Source organism: Octodon degus, unplaced genomic scaffold (assembly GCF_000260255.1).
Source record: "Octodon degus isolate 3935 unplaced genomic scaffold, OctDeg1.0 scaffold00032, whole genome shotgun sequence".
NCBI lineage: Eukaryota > Metazoa > Chordata > Mammalia > Rodentia > Octodontidae > Octodon > Octodon degus.
In genome coordinates, this window is record NW_004524608.1 from 14,042,031 (window position 1) to 14,059,904 (window position 17,874).

Below are 17,874 nucleotides of genomic sequence, written 5' to 3' on the forward strand. Positions count from 1 at the left end.
GTTATTTTTAGATGTGATGACGATGCTTTTACTTCCTTGTAAAGCAAAATGACTGAAAACAAAATTTTCCAAGTGAAAACACTTCTCTTTTTCTATAAACATAAGCCAGGACCACAGGACTCCCTCCATGCATGTGAACAGAAACCAAAGCCACAAACTTCCACAGGGTCGGTCGGGCTGCCCTGGCTCAGGGCCAGGCCACCCCAGTGCCTTCTTACTCAAGAGCTTCCTACCGACCCTTCATGCCCTCCAAGGGCAGACCACCACACACCAAACTCTGCTAAGACAGTGTAACTGGTCAGCAATTCTAACACACTGGCCACTTTTCAGAAAAACAGGAGCAGAATTATGTATTACCAGTAACATTTTTTACTTCCTGACCTACTTTCTTTTGTATTTACCTTTTAATTGAAATGGAGAGCTTTAAGAAAAGGTTGGAGATACTGTCCCTAGGCTTCTCAAGCAGTAACCAGACAGTAACCTAAAGCAGAATTAGGGTGAATATTCCAACTGAAAATGTCACCATGATACAACACAGTTTAACATTCAACTGGGGATTGTGTGCACGCCAGGAATCAAACTCAGGACCTTGTGCTTGCCAAGCAGGCGCTGTGCTGCTGAGCTATATCCCCAGTCCCAACATTTAATCTTATATTCTACTTTGAAACTGAATATATATGGCACAAAGAGAAAAATATACACTTTCAACTAAAAAAGATAAAAGGTGGATTGAAGAATAGTCCTAACTGTTCAGTGTATTGCCAAAATACTTGAGAGCTGAGTTAGTGTTATATGTATCCTGTTGCCAGACAATAAATACAGATTATTTTTCCCTATGCATTCTTCCTATTTCAGACAAAAAGAATAATTCTGACTCTTGGATATTTTAGAATTTCTAGAAGCCGTCCCTTATCCTGAAATTATAAAACGAAACTGAATATGCATTTGGCAGTATTTATATTAAAAAGGATTTTTTTTCCTTTTTGTGTGTGGGGCCAGAGACTGAACTCAGGGTCCCTACATGCTAGGAAAGCTCTTCCATTGAGCTATGTCTGTTTTTCATTTTTAGACAGGGTCTCAGTTGCCCGGGTTCGCCTTGAACTAGAGGTGTCCTGTCATGTCGCTGGGATCACACTCACACTCCTCACCCCGCATTCACCATTGTCCCTTTAGCAACAAAGACCAAAGGCAAAGCTGAAAGCTGGCTTTAGGGTATTCTCCACCTAAACACTGAATCAGGAGTCTGACTCAATTCTAGTAATAGCTTTTATTTCTTATGGAAAAGTACAGTAGTTGTGCAGAAACAAAACTACATAATAAAAGAGTAAGAGTTTCACAAATATTAAAGAAAATAATAAATAAGCCATAGTAGTTATAGCAGAACTCATGGAAAGCTTATAAAAATGATAAAGCTGTTTGTACAAGTACACTGTATACAACACACACAGCAACAGATGTTGAAGAATGACACCAGAAGGTTCCTAGTCGTACAAAACCTTAATGATGTTGGTAGGAACTTTATAACTACTCATTTTTAAGTCTGCAAATATAGAACTTCCTTCTCCCCAATTCTGAAAAATAAATTTCACATCCTAACATACAGAACAAATACAGCCTCACCTCTCTCAAACTAACATTTTAAACACCTCCAATACCACAACTTTTTCATATAAAAATACCTTTAAAGCAAGGTTCATTCTTGTACCTTATCTTTACAAATGAATAATACATCAGCTTGGACTTTAGCACCTTACAGGTGTTCATATAAATGAGATAAAGTGCCGTTACCGGTATACTGTTAACATGCCGTAATAACGTATCATTCAGTGCAATAACCAGCATGGATGACATTGACAAAGAACATGCACATGTATGGCTGGGTTTGTTCTTTGTGTTTGCTTTTAGTTTAACTCTTTTGAAACGGTTATATTTACAAGTCTGAATAAAACTGGGCTACCTGTGTAATATATACATGTGACTATGAAGAATGGCTGTGTAACAAAACAAGGCCAACAACCAATCATACCTCCAGTGTCCAATTTAAATATTTCAAATATCTGAAAGGACTTTGGAAGACTTGTTTCAGGAACGTTAGCAGTTTTAGAATCACTTGAGACTAATTTATAAGCTCCACTAGGAATGCTGGTCTTAGTACTTTAGCTCAAATCTGATCTAACCACCAGTCCATATTAAATAGCCTGTCCTGATTCCAACTATCAAAAACACCTTGAAGCATGAATATAGTTCCAGAAAGAATACTGTGAAAATGCTCTGAATAAGAACCGTTACATGGAAATAAATGTTTAATTTTCTAAAAGGAACTGCTAGGAAGGGAACAATACTTGATGTTCATATATTTTGCTTAAGTGAAAAAAGCAAAGAAAAATCACCCACCTTATGTTTACAGTCACCTCATATTCAGCTAGAAATCACTGGATATATATATATATATATATATATATATATATATATATATATATATCACAAATATATATACATATATATGTATATATAATTGTGATTTGACTGGATGGAACAGTACAACTTGAAAATTATACCTTCCCCAGGATACATCATTTGGGTTAAACTTTTCAGCAAGGGACATTGTTTTCCTGTCTACATACTGTTTTGGTTTTGCCAAATAGCAAAGGCAAGGAGAAAAGTGATTACAAACCAAATAATTTCATAAGACCGAAGCAGAAGTTAATGTAGTGTTGGCTGTCTTGAGGTTTTAACTTGATAGGTATAGCTAAAGCTAATTTTTAATTGTTTAGCATTCCTATTTACGGTGACCTCTAACTAATTACAGAAGTTTTTCCTACATTTTTAATACATCAATGGTATCAGATGCACCCTGGAAAAAAAAAAAAAAGTATGGCTATAAAGAAATTTTTATGATGAGAAACTATTGAACTGTTTACCACCAGGAGTCAACACACCGTTTTCTGAAAGGTACTACTGGGTCTCTTTAAGGCTCAGACATTTGACTCTATGAAGGATCGCTTTGGTTTTGCTGAAGCGAGGCCGCTCCTGTGGGCCTCGCTGCCAACGGGGGGCGGCTGCTTGGAGACGCTTTCCTGGTACAGATGAGATGCGCTCTTGGTTTTCCTGCCGTCTGGATAGTGGGCTGGGATGGGGCACTTGCTTTCTTCTACCTCCTTCACCTGTGCTCCATTGTGGACAGCCCCACTCAGGGTGGAAACAGGACAGGCTTTGGCTTGGCTGCTGAATCCTCCTCCGGGCTTGAGGGAGGGCTTCTCTGAGTTAGTGGGCTGCAGGCCAGCTGCAGCAGATGTGTTCGTCAGCAGCCCCTCTGCCACCTGACAGTGCCAGGCCCGGTGGGCAGGGTGACCCTGCTGTTGGAACCTCGCAGTCTTGTCCATGATGCCCATGAATGGAGTATTGCGGGGCCTGTGCTCAGCAGTGCCACCCTGTACCTGACTTACCACCTGGTCTTTAATTCGAGCCTCTGGTCCGTGGACCTTGAAGCCTTCTGAAAAGCTACTGCTTGAAGTCAAACTACTGGTTGAACTTGACATCTTTATGCTGCTCGAAGGAGACCCAGAAGAGCCAGAGCCTGAGCTGCCGAGGGAAGCTGGGTGTCGCCCATCACCACAGCTCCCAGGTCCACCCTGGCTTGGAAGGGTCACATCCCCAGCCACGGCAGCATGGGCCAGAAGCCTCTCGGCGGCTTTGATCTTGCTTGGTAAAGGATATGCAGCACCACTCTCACCGCGCTGCAGGTGGACATTCTGGCCAGGACCCAGTCGATCACCAAAGTGGCCACAACTGGCTCCCACGGTGAAGGTGCCAGGCCCCTCCACTTGCTGGTTTCTGCTCCCAGGGGCAGCTGAGGGGCCTCTTCCCGGCATGGGACTTGGGGGAGGATTCTGAGAAGAGACCTGAAGTCTTGTGCTACCATGTCTCATGCTAGACTGCATGGAGCCCAGATGTTGGTTGGTTTTCACTATCTGTGCCTGTTTCGTGGGCTGCATAACCAGCCCTGGCTGAGCGACAGTCTCTCTCAGAGACTTGCTGCCTCCTGCCCTACTCTGTGGCGATGCTGGGCTGCCTTTAGACTGGAAGCCTTCTTGAAGGTTTCGAATACACGAGGAAGGGCCAGGGGTGGGCAGCTGGGACCTGGGAGTCGGGGGAACAGACTCTGCCTGTGGAGAAGTTTCTTCCTCTTCAGTCTCCTCGAGGTGAAAGTGGTCATTTAACCCTGGGGCTGGGGAATCCTCCTCATTGTCCGAGTCATCTGGGGGAGCTGGTGGAGGGCACTGCTGCTTTTGCTGCTGGTTCCTCTGGAGTTGCTTGCACTCCTCTTCCACGCGAGCCAGGAGCCTCTTGATTTCCTGATTGGTGGGACACAGCTTCACTGCCTCCTGCAGGTCAGCCAGGGCTGCCACGAATTGCCTGCCCAGGAAAGCAGAAGACACAATTGCAAGTCATGTAGTGAACATGGTCTGGGCCTGCCTACTTTCAAAACTACTGTGCTCAAAGGGGCAGTAAATGGCTGAGTGAGGTCTGCCCCTGGCTGTAGTTGGCAGGCTCTGTCTTGCCCGCAGTTGCTCAGCTAAGTGGCACTTCTGCCCAGATCCATGTACCTGGGGCCCTCAGACACTGAGCTGGGCAGGAGGACATGCACAGGCCAGCGAGGGCCCAATTCCTCACCACGCTCCATGCCAAGTCAGGGGCATTCGCAGCACTCACCCTCCCCTTCTTCTGTCCCCATGTGGCTGAGCCAGGAGCCTCACCCAGGGTTGTAGCAAGTCTCAACGAGGGGCTGGGTGGGAAGGGATGGCCGCTGAGATGCCAGAAGACAGAAGTCTGGCTGCGGCTGATATTCTGCTGTGCCTCGTGGGAGCCACCTAGTTACCACTCAAAGTGCTGAGAGCACCTGAGTAACCCCAACGAAGCAAAACACCTCACACTCAGCAGGTGTGATCCCACAGACAGAAAGGCTCATCTAGTCGACCTGGAGATCCAGGCAGTACCTGCTATTTCTCTTCGCTCTTGCCCTGGCATAAAAGGCTTCATAGGACTTGGGCTTCAACTCCAGAGCCTTGGAAGCAAATTCTTCAGCCATGCCAAAGTCCTGGTATCAACAGGTAAACACGTGCATCAGATACGGCGCTGAAATAGTTACAGCCAATTCTTTCATGGGAGCTTTGCCCTAGAGGGCGGCAGGACAGGGGCACTACAGAGGGACGAAGACAAAGTCTTGTCTTAATGTTAGATGATCAGAGTCTCTGGCTATTCTGAGGAATCCAGTACAGAAGCAGCACTGGTGGCTCACAGTAGGGACAGTGAAAGAAAGGTGCAGAGGGCAGGGCAGAGGCTGGCACCAGGGGAGCCTGGGCCACAGGGACAGGAGGGCGGGGGCTTCAGTGGGCTGGGGCTGGGAGCCAGCGGGGCAGAGGGACAATGTAGAGGAATCAAAGTAGAAGAAGTACTGAACTATTTGCTAGTTACAAGTAAGCAAACCTGAGGGATGCTACGGCAGGGGACTGCAACAGATAACATTCATGTTATCACCTGGTGACAGTGCTGGAAAGATCCCTGTAGGAAGGGGGCAGGAGCAGTTTGCATGTGCTCATCAGGGACGCAGAGGAATGTGCCCTGACCTTAGAGTCTCCACCAGCACCTCGCGGCCCATCAAGAGCAGCAGCTCCCACACGCCAGGCGCGCGCACAGTGGCCGCGCAGGACTCGCCCTGCAGCCAGGCTGGGCTGGGGTAAAGGGCCTGGCTTACATTGGTTTTTCTCCGACATCGAGACAAGCTGAGATAGAGGGAGACTCTTAGTTCATTGAAAGGTCTCATGTCCTCCCCAAGTCCTTCTCGAGGAAACTTTCTCAAGGCGTACTGGTACCGCTGCGTCGCCTCCTTCATCTTCCCTTTCTAGGACACAAGAATCACAGAGTGAACCCTTTTCTGGGGGCTCACAGAAGAAGAAGCTCCCACATCCAAAGACCCCCTGGAAAGCCCTCCCACATACGAAGGGATCCAGATGCCCAAGGTCGGAGCTGGGACACTAGCGAGTCCAATGCTCCTGGGCCTGCGTCCTCACCGTATCCACGACAGGTGGACACACAGGAAGGAGGCTTCCCAAGAGGGCACTCATAAACGGCCAGGCCAATAGCTACCAACACATCCAACTATCTTCCCCGTGACACATTCAAGAAGGGTCTCCCATCTCCCACTTGAACGCCAAGTGTAATAGAAATAAGATTAAAAAAAAAAAGAGAGAGAGATGAAAAATTAAGCTGTTTCTAAGGCAAGCAGAGTCTTGTGGGAGACCAAGAGCTTGCTACAGAATAACAAGTTTCCTTTAAGAAGAGCTTTAAAGCCGGGGCTCTAAAAATCTGAGCACCACCACATCATTTTCAAGGCTAAAGAAATCCACTTGCTCAGTCAGCCTTGTCACACAGCGGGTGCACAGCCCGTGGAAAATAGCCTGGCATTTTTCACATAATTGCCTACCAAAATCCATATTAAAAACACTTCAAAGCCCAAACAATACATACTCTGAACTGAATTTCAAACTGATTCCAAGCCTAGAACCCTGCTGGGTCATGTCGTATATGTATTTATTTGTTACCATTAAAAAATGAAAAGGAAAATAAACTCACAATACAGCAAATAAAGCTGCCTAGTAATAAAAAGGATTAAAATGGTTATAATTTAATGGTTTATTTTTTCCCATAATTTTTAATTCTATTTAATAACAGGAGTGAAAAGAACAGTGATCTGTGTACACGGCCTACACTTCTATCTAAATTTGGGGTTAGCAAATTGCACTCTGCAGGCCAAATGTGGCTGCTACTTGTGTCTACAAATAAAGTTTTATTGGGACACAGCCATAAGAGCTGGGCAGATGTGACACATGCTGCATGCTTGTCATCTGTGAAGCCTAAAATATGTGCTATCTGGCTCCTTATAGAAAGGTTGCAGACTTTTTTTTTTTTTTCTTTGTGGTTGATCTGGTATTTTTTTTTTTTCCAAAGTTTTATTGATAAACAGATAGCAATGAGACAGTTTCAAATCAAATCGGAAGTACAGTTTCAAGAAATAATACACTGCATATATTCTTCTTAGTGGTTAACTGCTATACAAGATGCGGACTTGTGATCCTATTTACAAACACCATTAGAACAAATCATTCCAGTCATCAAGACAATGCAACTATGTATCTATCCTAACCACTTTCAATACACAGAAACAAAATGGACATTCATCGGTATACCCCATTTTTTCTAAGTTCTGTTATTGAATATTATAGGGGTGTAAACTCAGCAAAATATTCTAAAAGAGTCCAGTAGCCCATAATAGCATTGGGTCTTCTGTTTAACTGGCAATGTCAGAAATTATTGACCTGAGTCCCCCATAGCTCAACATAACAGCATGGCTTTATTTCCTATATTTCGTCTTCATACTTTTCTACTGGATGGTTAAGTCCAAGGTAAAGCAGGACCTATGCAACAAGAGTTGTAGCTTTTTGGTCTGAGAAGGTCAGTGAAATGCCCTCAGGATTTATCCTGAGATCCTGTACCTCAGATTGTAGAACCTTTGTCAGTGCAGCCATGTGGATGAGTCACGGCCATTGCTTGGCCAATGTGCTCTCTGTGAAAGCCTGAGAGAGTGTCTTCTCCCCATGTGACTCTCCTTAGGCACACTCTATGTCATCGATCACTTTCCTCTTTGGTCCCATAATCTTCTTGATCAGAAAATTTGGGACACTACCGAGGTACATGACGTTACAGTACAAGTTCTCATATGTCCTGAGTCTTAATTGACCTTAGAAGGCTAGGGCCAAAATGTTGGCTTTCCTTGTAGCCCTCCTTTTTCTCTAATTTTGGTCTGCAAATTTAGGTTGTTAACCATCCAGAAGACAAGCTTATTGTTATTATCAAACGATTTAGGCTATCAAGCTTAACCTCACTATCTCACTGCGTTTCAAACATCTTAGGCATAATAAGGAACAGGTATTTTTCATCAAGTATTGATATGTTGAACTTTAAGTCCCTACATAATATGATAAAAAAACATTTAAAAGGTTGCAGACTTTTGATCTAAACTGACATCTCATTTTGGAAATTTTAAAGTCAAATTTATTTACCTACAAATCATATTTCTGTTCTGAGGGAATTGGGAAAAAAAACTATCTCCTGAATAGCTAATAATTATATGACTTGACTACATTAAGTAAAAATGTTTCTAGAAACACTTTCAAAATCCAAAAGTTTATAGATACTTTCTAAATATTAGCAAAAGGCGGTCGAGCCAGGTGTAGGGCTGTACACCTGTAATCCCAGCATGCAGAAGGCTGAAGCAGGAGGGTCACCAGGAGTTCAAGGCCAGCCCGCACACTGGTCAGGGGAGATAGCTCAGTGACATAAGCGCCTGCCTGGCAGGCACCTGATCCCGAGTTTGCTCCCTGGTACCAAAAAACAAAAGAATCTATAAAGAGACCCTGTCAAAATGAAATATGGAAATAAAGGAAGGAAGGAAGGAAGGAAGGAAGGAAGGAAGGAAGGAAGGAAGGAAGGAAGGAAGGAAGGAGAAAGACAAAGGCAAAGGCAAGGCTGGAGAGACTGAATGCACACATCGCCTAGGTGGTCCTTTCCATGTGTCAACTGACTGTCACAGTGCCACGCTGTGGCTTCTGAGAACATGTAAAGGCCAAGGAACCCTGTGGGAAGAGCCAAGTGAACTAGAGGTGATTCTCCTGGACACCACGGATTCAAGCGCAAGTCACAGCCACAGCCTCAAAGATTAGTTCCAAAATAATGTCCCTCAGGCTGAGAAGCGCCTTCTAGCAAAGGCTCTACATCAGGCTCTGCACATGAGGCCAGGTGGGCGTCCTTTGGAATGTATACCGCCACGGAGTGCCATTTGCTCTACACAGCAGCACGCCTCCAGCCATAAATGCTGAAGCAAGAGGCTGCTGGGAGCCAGGTTTGACAGCACAGAGAGTGGTACCACTTACTTTATACATCACATTTCCTTCCTCCATTAATTTCTGTAACAGGATAATCAAAATATCAGGTTTGGAGGTGGCCATCGCCCAGGCAGCGTTTCCTGCAAAATAAACATGCTTTCAGAGGTGCTTCTAAGATCCAGGGGAAGGCAGGTCGCAACTTTCAGGTCCTCAAAACTGTACGTTGCAAACAGCAGAAGTCCAGCTGCAGGGACACAGCTGTGTGTGGGCAGACAGCAGTGTGACAAAGGAAGCAGTGGGCAGCAGCAGGCTGGCTGCTCCTAATTTAATTGACACTGAGCCAGGCACGCAGGTGGAAATGGTGCTGGCACAGCCTATCCTTCATATCATACCTCTGTGGAAAACAGTAGCGAACCTAGGGCGTCAGAGAGCCCAGACCTGTCCCACCCTTTGGGAGAGGAGCTGAAGGGGAAACTGGACCCAGACCTCAGCCACCACCCTAGCTTCCCCCAGTCCCATAAAGCCAGCAATGGGTCAGGTCGGTGTCCCCGAGTGCCAGCACATTTACCCTTACTGTCTACTCCAAGGCCACTTGGCTGGGGCCCTCCTGCCCCTCCCTGGCCAGCTTCTCTCCTAGCTACATCACAGCCTTCTTGATTACCCCACTCCTGGTGCTTCGGGCACTGCAGGGAGGGGTGTGGAGAGCACTCAGGCTCGGCTAGGTCTACTTACTGTGACCTGACCTGAGGAGACCGTACAGCCCTCCTGTGCCTTAGTTTTCCTGTGCAAAATCGCAGTATCGTGAATGCTTACAGGGCTGTGAGGAGAGCCAGGTAAACTGGGAAGCAGCTCGGGCTGGGGTCACCATATCCCCAGCTGGTTGACCACGACTACACAGCTAAGCTGTTCCTCAGACTCAGAGCAGCTCTTGGAGCTGTGGAGCCTGGCCCACCCCCACAGAGCCTGGCTCACTCTGCCCTCTGCGGCTCCTGAGTGTCAGCAACATACTTGGCCCCTGCTTTCACCCACACCAGCAGTAGTATCATGAGCTATGTAAATGTTCTGGATAAGACAAGGAGACAGAGGCAGGGAGAGAAGAGGGAGTACGGAGAGGGGCAGACGCAGAGACCAAGACACAGAGCCCCCTCTCGGCAACCCAACGTCTCTTTCACCCTGTGAGCAGGCAATCTATATGTTCCCCAAGTCACTCTGAAGAAAGAAGCCAACCCCTCCCGGGCTGAATAGAGGTGAGATTCACTGACCTAATTTGGCTCCTTTTCTGAGCAATGTGACCACGACAGTGGTGTTTCGACAGCCGATGGCTCTGTCCAAGGGCCGCATCCCACTGTGGTCCACGTGCTCAATCACAGCTCCCTTCTCGACCAGGTACAGCACCTGCAGGGGACAGCAGGGCCCTGAGGAGCTGCACTAGAAGGGATGGCAGCTGCCCAGCCATCTCCATATCGTCATTCTGGTGCTGGTGGCTTTCGCTTTGCCCCTGCTATAGAAGGGGCAGTGATCCAAGAGTGGACATGAAGTAGACACGAAACGGAGAACAAGAGCTAATGCCTATAAGCGAACACCACCTCTGCTTCAGAGGGAGCAAGCAGATGCTTTGGGGTGCACGTTGGGAGCACCCAGGCACGTGTACCAGACAGGAAGTGTCTGCCCTACTTCCCAGGCCACAGGGGGAGACACTGTCACCTTCTTGCCTGCAGAGGCCAGCATGCCCCAAGTGACTGGAATGGGCATCCCAGGAACATCAGCCTACGCAGCCCAGGTCTCAGGGGCTGCAAAATCAGCAGTGGAAGACCAGACAGAACCTGATGGGATTCATGTTAAGGCCCAGGAAAGACACCTGCTGAACACTGGGACTGCAAAGAGGGCTTGTTTGAGGCCATGGTACAAAAACTCCATGTTGTGAAATAGCAGCTATGTAAACTAAACAGGTAACACTAAGGAAAATAATCTTTTTTTTTTTCTTACTTAATAGAAAACAAATCTGTAGCCAGTTAGATTTCCATATGAATTTAACATGACATGCTTCCTGTCAGTCCTCCAGCTATTGAAATGATACTAAACAGCTTGATATCTAAAATATATTTTAAAAACTCTACAACTTAACAATAGTAGCAAAATAAAATTAATAGAGACTTGAGTGAGAGATCGGAATACTTTCTCCAAAGATGATATACGGTAACCATATGAAAAGATGTTCAGTTATACTAATCATTAGGGAAATGAAACCAAAACGATGAGATAGCATTGGTACTAGAGTACGAGTACTGGTACTATTTTTTAAAAAATTAGCCAAGGATAACAAGTGTTTGAGAAGATGTAAGAAACTGGAACCTCGTACGCTGCTGACAGGACCCTAAAATGGTGCGCTTGCTGGAAAAGACTGTGGAGGACCTGTAAGACAGGAGTATGCAATCCAGCAATTTCACATCTGCATGTATCCAGGAAGCTGAAAGCAGTGTCTTCATAAGAGACAACTGTGGGTATACAGGGTCATGTACATGTTTGTAGTATACATAAACTGTAAGCAGGTAAGCTTTAAGCTTTTAAGAGCACAATAAGTCTTTATTGCAACAGTCCTGGGATGGATTGTATGTCACAGAATTAACGAAAACTAACTTTCACAGCCTGAACAACGCGCGCACACCAATCACACTTAGCCACAGGCTGACGTGCCCCCAGCTGGTCTGGTACTCACAGTCTCAGCGTCGCCATAGAAAGCAGCCAGGTCCAGTGGTGTGCGGCCGTTCTTGTCTGTCTGGTCTATCTCGGCTCCTTGTTCAACCAGATACTGCACTACAGCCCTGTGACCCTTTAGACAAGCCCAGCTCAATGGTGACAGACCCTCCTTGTCCAGAGCAGAAAGGGTGGCACCTGCAAGGAAAGGCCAGTGATAAGACGTGACCCAGAGGCATAGCCACAGCAGGGTTCTGGGAGTGGCACACCAGTAGCACAGCACGATGGCTGGCAACTGCATCGGTCTGACGTGGTGAAGTCTGAAGCCGATGGCCATGCGGTCATCACAGAGGCTGGGCAAGGGACACGTGCACCATTCTGTCTATGCTCTCTGCTAGATGGCTTAGAAAACTACCACAACAAAACTAAACTCCCATAACATGGAGACTTTGGAAGCAGGAGACCTATGTGGGTGGCAGGTAACTTGCTGATACCTTTGGAAAGGAGGAACTCCACGGTGCTCAAGTGCCCCTCACAGGCAGCCACCATGAGGGGTGTCCGGCCCTGCTTGTCACTCAGGTTCACGTCACAGCCACGCTCCAACAGCAGCCTCACAATCTGAAAGACATGACCAATTACTGTCTTCCTGCTGCAGGTCTTTTAAAACTCCCTTTAAGTTGTAGGATATGCTTTTCTCCAAACACACACCCTTCTCTAACATGCCCACTGCATTGCTGTGTCTACAAAAACCACACAGACAGGCAGAAGTGGTCATTTAGGGCTCAGAATGCCAAGCTCAATGAATAGAACAGGGCAGCCCCGCAGGGAAGCGGGACAGCTAAGGAAAGCGTAGGCTGACGAGGGGCAAGCAGCGGCTGGGGCCGGGGCCAAAGTGGAGCACACTCAGCCCTCCGTACCCGTGGGCTCCACATCAGTGGACTCAGCCAGTGGTGGATGGAAGCTTTTAAAAAACTGCACCTATGCTGAACAAGTACAGACTGCTTCCCTGTGATGATTCCTTAACACAATATAATGATTACTTACGTATTTGAGTTACATCATGCATTATATATAAGCCGTCTAGAGATGACTGAGTGCATGGGAGGATGGCGCAGGCTGCACCTGCGTATTACACTGTGCCACTTTACGGGAAGGACTTGTGCCTTCACGGCTCCTGCTATTTCCCGGCGCCCTGCTATCTCCCAGGTGCCCACCACAGAGCATGTGGGATGGGCAGCAAACGGGCTTTGCCAGGCAGAGGGACTTGGCTCCAGGAAGAGGCTTCATAGCATGCAAGGCACAGAGCGGAAAACACAAGGTAGGAAGGCACCTCACAGTCATTGTGCCAGTAGGACATGCTTCATCCAAGGGGCTTTCTTGGGCACTGACTTAGTGAGCCACTGCAGTGGCCAAGGTGACGTATTCCCATGGCTTTCTCATTGTTTTGCACCAGGAAATGCTTCCCGCCTTCTCTGTGACTTAGGGAAACACAGCAGGAAGGCCAACATGTGCATGTGCATGTGCATGTGCATGTGCATGTGCATGTGCATGTGCATGTGCACGCACGCGCCTGCCTTTCCTGTAATAGGCACGAGACCCTTCTGTCAGTCTTCGTAATGTGCTGCAGGGTTTGCATGAGCTCGAGATCACTGTGTACAAAATGAAGGGGAGGACCAAATGATGAAATACATGTAAGGAGCCCTCACTCCTAAAGACAGCGAGGGAAAGGCAAGCTCTTCTCCTTCCTCTTCCCCTACTTCCCTTCTCTGGAGGCAAGGTTTCACTCTAATTCAGGCTGGCCTCGACATCATACTGCCTCAGCCTCCTGAGTGCTGGGATCACAGGCATGCGCCACCACGCCTGGCTAGTGCATACCTTCAGTAAGAGCACAACAGCACTGCTCTTGACAGCAGCAGACAAACCTTCTCTGACCCACCGGGCCCAGCCACTCCAGCCCTTACAGGCAGGGGAGCAGCCCCGGTTGGTGGCAGCACTGCCAGGCTTGCCCCACACCTACACCTGATGACTGTGCTGTCACATGTCTGCCTATGTGTGAAGTACTAAAGGCGCGGGCTGAAGCCAGGGTTGAGAAACAGGGCTGGGGTCATAGGTGCTCTCAGGCTGTCCCCATCATTATTTTGAAAGCATTCCAGGGATCCATAGTGTACCTGCCAGTGCCCCTGGCGTGCTGCACAAAACAATGGGGGGACCCCTCTCTTGTTCGTCCGAGAAACAGCAGCACCCTGTTCCAGCAGCAGCTCGCAGACCTCCAGCTTCCCTCTTCCTGCAGCAGCAGTCAGGGCTGCAGGAAAGATACAGGTGGGAAGATGTTAGTAGGTGTGGAGTACTGGGCCACAGAGGCTCCGGAAACCACCATTTTTGTCCTCTCCCTTTGAATGTGGGTGGGTCAATGATAGCTGCAATTAGCAGAACATGGCAGAAAAGGATGCAGTTCTGCTGTCTGGGCTGGGCCCTTCCTTGGAACACTCAGCCCAGAATACTGACACACCATGCTCTGCAGAGACCCATGCAGCCCTGTGGAGAGACCCATAGTCCTGGGGGTTGCTTGTGGATGGCCAACTCCAGCTGGCCCACCACACGCACAAGCTGTCCCAGGAAGATCTGCAGTCCCAGGGAAGCTACGCTCATCAGAGCCCCCAGTCCACCAGGCACAAGGAGGCACAGCTAGAAGGCTTGAGCTTCGTTTTTCACTGCAAAAGATCATCTGAATATAGTGCAGCTCAAAGTAGACTGGTATTATTGTCTAGTTTAAGCCTCTCCCCACTGAGTCAAGCTTCACCCAACAAAATTTCTGAGGCAGGCAGGGGCGGATCCCTTTACTCCACTGATGGAGCTTAGAACTGTGCTAACAAGGTAAGAAACTTGAAGTCAAGAAAGACAAGAAATGTGTGTAGAGTGCTGAGTTCAATACGCAGGTGAGTGTGGGGCAACAGGGCGCTGGTGCGGGGTGCTGCCATGGAAGGAGGGGTGGGCACAGCACGGACACAGAAACGTGGAGAAAAAGCCCATCATGATAGCCATGCCTCCACCATGCCGCTCTGATGCTTGCTTCTGCTGTGTCACGTGAATTGCCATCTTGAAAGGATGACAGAAGAAAGCCTGGACAATTGTTCTTCCTCGTTACGACAAGAGGACAGGACCGAGTAGGCTGGGATGGGAGCTCTTCGGTGGGAGGGCATAACACCAAGCGAGAGGAAGAAATCAGCGTGCTGTGATGCTGTGGCTTGATTCCTGGTGCCTACTTGGCACAACTGGTTTCAAACACAGCCCTGAGCCTATAAATCCCTAGCTTCAGAACAGAGCAGTGTGTCCACAAATCAGTAAGGCAGACAGACCTCTCAGGGGGAGCAGGTAACACAGCCACAGTTCCTTCACAGAACTTTTAAGTCCCATTAGGAAAAATGTCTGGCCTCAGGGTTCAGGCAGATGAATGCTCACTTGCAGCAGGCAGGAGCAAATTGGGAGATGGCTCTGGAAAGGGCCAGTCTTGCTAAGTCACCCTGCAGCCAGGCTCTCCTCACACACACACCCCGCCGCCATTGCAGGGATTGCATCAGGAAACGGGAACAGTCCCACGGGGGGCCACTACACATCACCGAAAGCTATTATGCTGTTAAACACACAATGGGTCAGGCCCACAGTCTGATACAAAGAAACAGAACACCAAGGACACAGTGACTTCATTCATATAGTTCAAAACTAGCCCTGCTGTGGAAGCCGGGGCCTTAGGGGCCTCCTTTTGGAGTGAGTGGGTCTGTCCAGTCCTGAGCTCCTCAGCACAGCCAGGACGTGGCAGCTATGGTCAGAGGAGCCAAGGGCTAACAGGCTGGTTTCTTCCCATACCTCTAAGGCCATCTGTCTTCTTCCTCAGGCTCCTTTCAGGACAGCTGGCTGATGCTTGTTCCCTTTATGCCCACCATAAGCATGGGCGTTTGGGGGCCAGCTCCTAACCAGTGTTCGCCTGTGGCCACGTCTACTGAAGTCTCCTATCAGTAGGGTGGTCCCACAAGCCACACACACACAAGGTGCAGATCTGACAGCTGGGCCTGATCTCTTGGGACAAAGAGCAGTTCCTCCAGTCTCTATGGCCTGTCCTCAGAGTCACAGTGCAGCATGGCCAGAAACTTTATATGTCGCACCTGCCTAGTGTCACTTGAGCTCTGCTCCCAACCCAGGGTCTTGCTCCTTTGAAAAGCAAGGTGCAAGATGGAGCTCAGCAGAGGGAGACAGCATGCTGGGTGAAACTGGGGACCTAGGACAGAAATGTAGGTAGGAAGATGGCAGAGAAAGCACAGCCTCTTGGCCCTTCCCAAAGCAAGCCAACTCTCCCTTTGCTTCTGGACTTCAGCTTCCCTGCAGCAAAGGTACAGGCCGCAGTAGAGAGGGTACTGGCTCCTTTTCAGACCACCCTGTGAGAGCTCCCAGGGAGCCACAGGAGAGAGGGCTGGCTCATGGGCCTGTTCCATGGTTCTGTTCACTTCCACCACTGATGGGCTCTGCAGCTCAGCATCTCTCTGAAAAGCAATTTTGAAGGGCTCTGTCCTGACCCTTGACTACCAGTCTCTTGATCTTGATCTGCAGCAGACAGCCCTGAAGGCCAGGACGGGGCACCAGAGGTCACAGCTCAGGAGCCAACTCCAGCTTCCCCAGGCCTGGCTGAGGAGAGGGGCTGACATCTGCTGGCCGTCAGGCACAGGAAATTCTCACTGTGTGCTCTCCTCAGTTCTCTGTGGGAGATCAATGCTTCAGGCACTGGCTAAGACACTACTTGACAAATCAGCCATGGTCCCATAGGAAGCCGTAGCTGGCACCACGACAGAAGTATGAGTCCTTAACACAAGGACCATAGGCCAAGGTTTCAGACCCTGAGGGGACTCCCCAGATTCAGAATTTGAGGATCATGGCAGGACTAGTCCCATCTACTAAGTCCAACCATGACAAATCCATAAGGTCTCTGTGTTGTAGTTTTCGCATTTTTATAGCTATGGGAGTAACCCAGATCAGACGTCTGAAGAACCTAAAGATTCAGCAACTATTCAATTCTAATTTCATTTTTTAAATGTACCTTAACTAAAAACTGTAATAAACACAATACCATTGTACCTGCAGTTACTAACTAAAACCCAAGGCTATTCAGCTCATTGACTTGGGTGGCTATGCTCCTGCTGTCATCTAGCACTGATGCGGGGCTGTGTGTGCACGTGTGAGCCCAAAGCATCACGCTACATCCCCATGCCTTTCTATTTGCTTCTATTTTGTGACAGGGTCTCGCTAAGGCATTAAGTCACCCATGCTGGGCTTCAACTTGCAATGCTCTAGCTCAGCACAGGTGTGCGCCAGTAGGCCTGGTGGAAGGAGCCATTTATGTTTGTGTCCTAGAGTGGGCTTACTCTCTTCGCAGAGCAGACAGGCAAGCTTACAAATAAGCCTGTATTACCAGAATGGTACTTATGTCAATGTTGGGGTACACACAGGACCTCCCACATACACCACCAGTGACCAAGGTGAATTTGTGTACGTGAAAAGCATCCAACTCAAACAGTCCTGGTGCCTGCTGCAGAGAACCCTCATCTCCATCCATTCTTGCCACGGTGGTACCGTTAATAATTCCTAATCACATGGGGTTCAGGAACTATTTCATCACATGTGCCTCCCCTAAATCTGCCTCTCTGGCAGAAAGCTCATTTTGCACTGCTTATTTTGAGAAGCTACAGACAAGAGAAGCTGTCCTCTTAAAGGAAACTTCCACGTTCAAGGAATCACCACCTTGGAAGGACATCTCTATCCGGGACGAGCAGGACATGTCTGTCACCACAGACTGCGGTCTCTGGCCAAGTCGCTGGAGGGGGCTAAGCGGATTGTGCCCTTGCAGTGGGTACCCGGCCCAGGGACCTGCACTATAACCTCATTCCTGCATCTTCAACTGGTTTTCAGAGAGTGCTGGTATTGAAGCCAAAGTCTAAGCCTCTGCTGTGAGACATGATTCATTTCTATCCCAGGAACACCAGCACTTCCTCCTGTGTTAATAAAGTTCTATATGTCTTCCTGTTTCTTTGATTTTGCAGTTCTGGGGATTAACTCAGGGCTTTCCTGTTGAGCTATATGGCAATTTTTTTTTCTTTTTCATTTTAAGACTGGTTCTCACTAAGTTCCCCAGAGTGCTGGGATTATGGGCATGTACTGTCACATCCAAAGTTATTTTCCTCCAGTTGTTATT

The 17,874-nt window shown here is 48.0% G+C and overlaps 1 protein-coding gene across 11 annotated transcripts in view; it reads right to left on the minus strand.

Annotated features, from left to right (window-relative positions):
• Positions 1 to 1,248: 1,248 nt before the first annotated feature.
• Tanc1 (tetratricopeptide repeat, ankyrin repeat and coiled-coil containing 1) overlaps positions 1,249 to 17,874 on the minus strand; it is a 242,747-nt gene continuing 226,121 nt past the window's right edge. For all 11 annotated transcript variants that reach the window (XM_023713607.1, XM_023713612.1, XM_023713614.1 and 8 more), the window contains 8 exons: positions 13,805 to 13,938; positions 12,131 to 12,254; positions 11,659 to 11,834; positions 10,205 to 10,337; positions 8,991 to 9,082; positions 5,756 to 5,902; positions 4,998 to 5,098; positions 1,249 to 4,416 (listed from right to left, as the gene is read on the minus strand). In XM_023713607.1, coding sequence (XP_023569375.1) covers positions 2,976 to 4,416; positions 4,998 to 5,098; positions 5,756 to 5,902; positions 8,991 to 9,082; positions 10,205 to 10,337; positions 11,659 to 11,834; positions 12,131 to 12,254; positions 13,805 to 13,938 — 2,348 coding nt within the window. In that variant the 3' untranslated portion in view covers positions 1,249 to 2,975. The remainder of the gene's footprint in view (positions 4,417 to 4,997; positions 5,099 to 5,755; positions 5,903 to 8,990; positions 9,083 to 10,204; positions 10,338 to 11,658; positions 11,835 to 12,130; positions 12,255 to 13,804; positions 13,939 to 17,874) is intronic.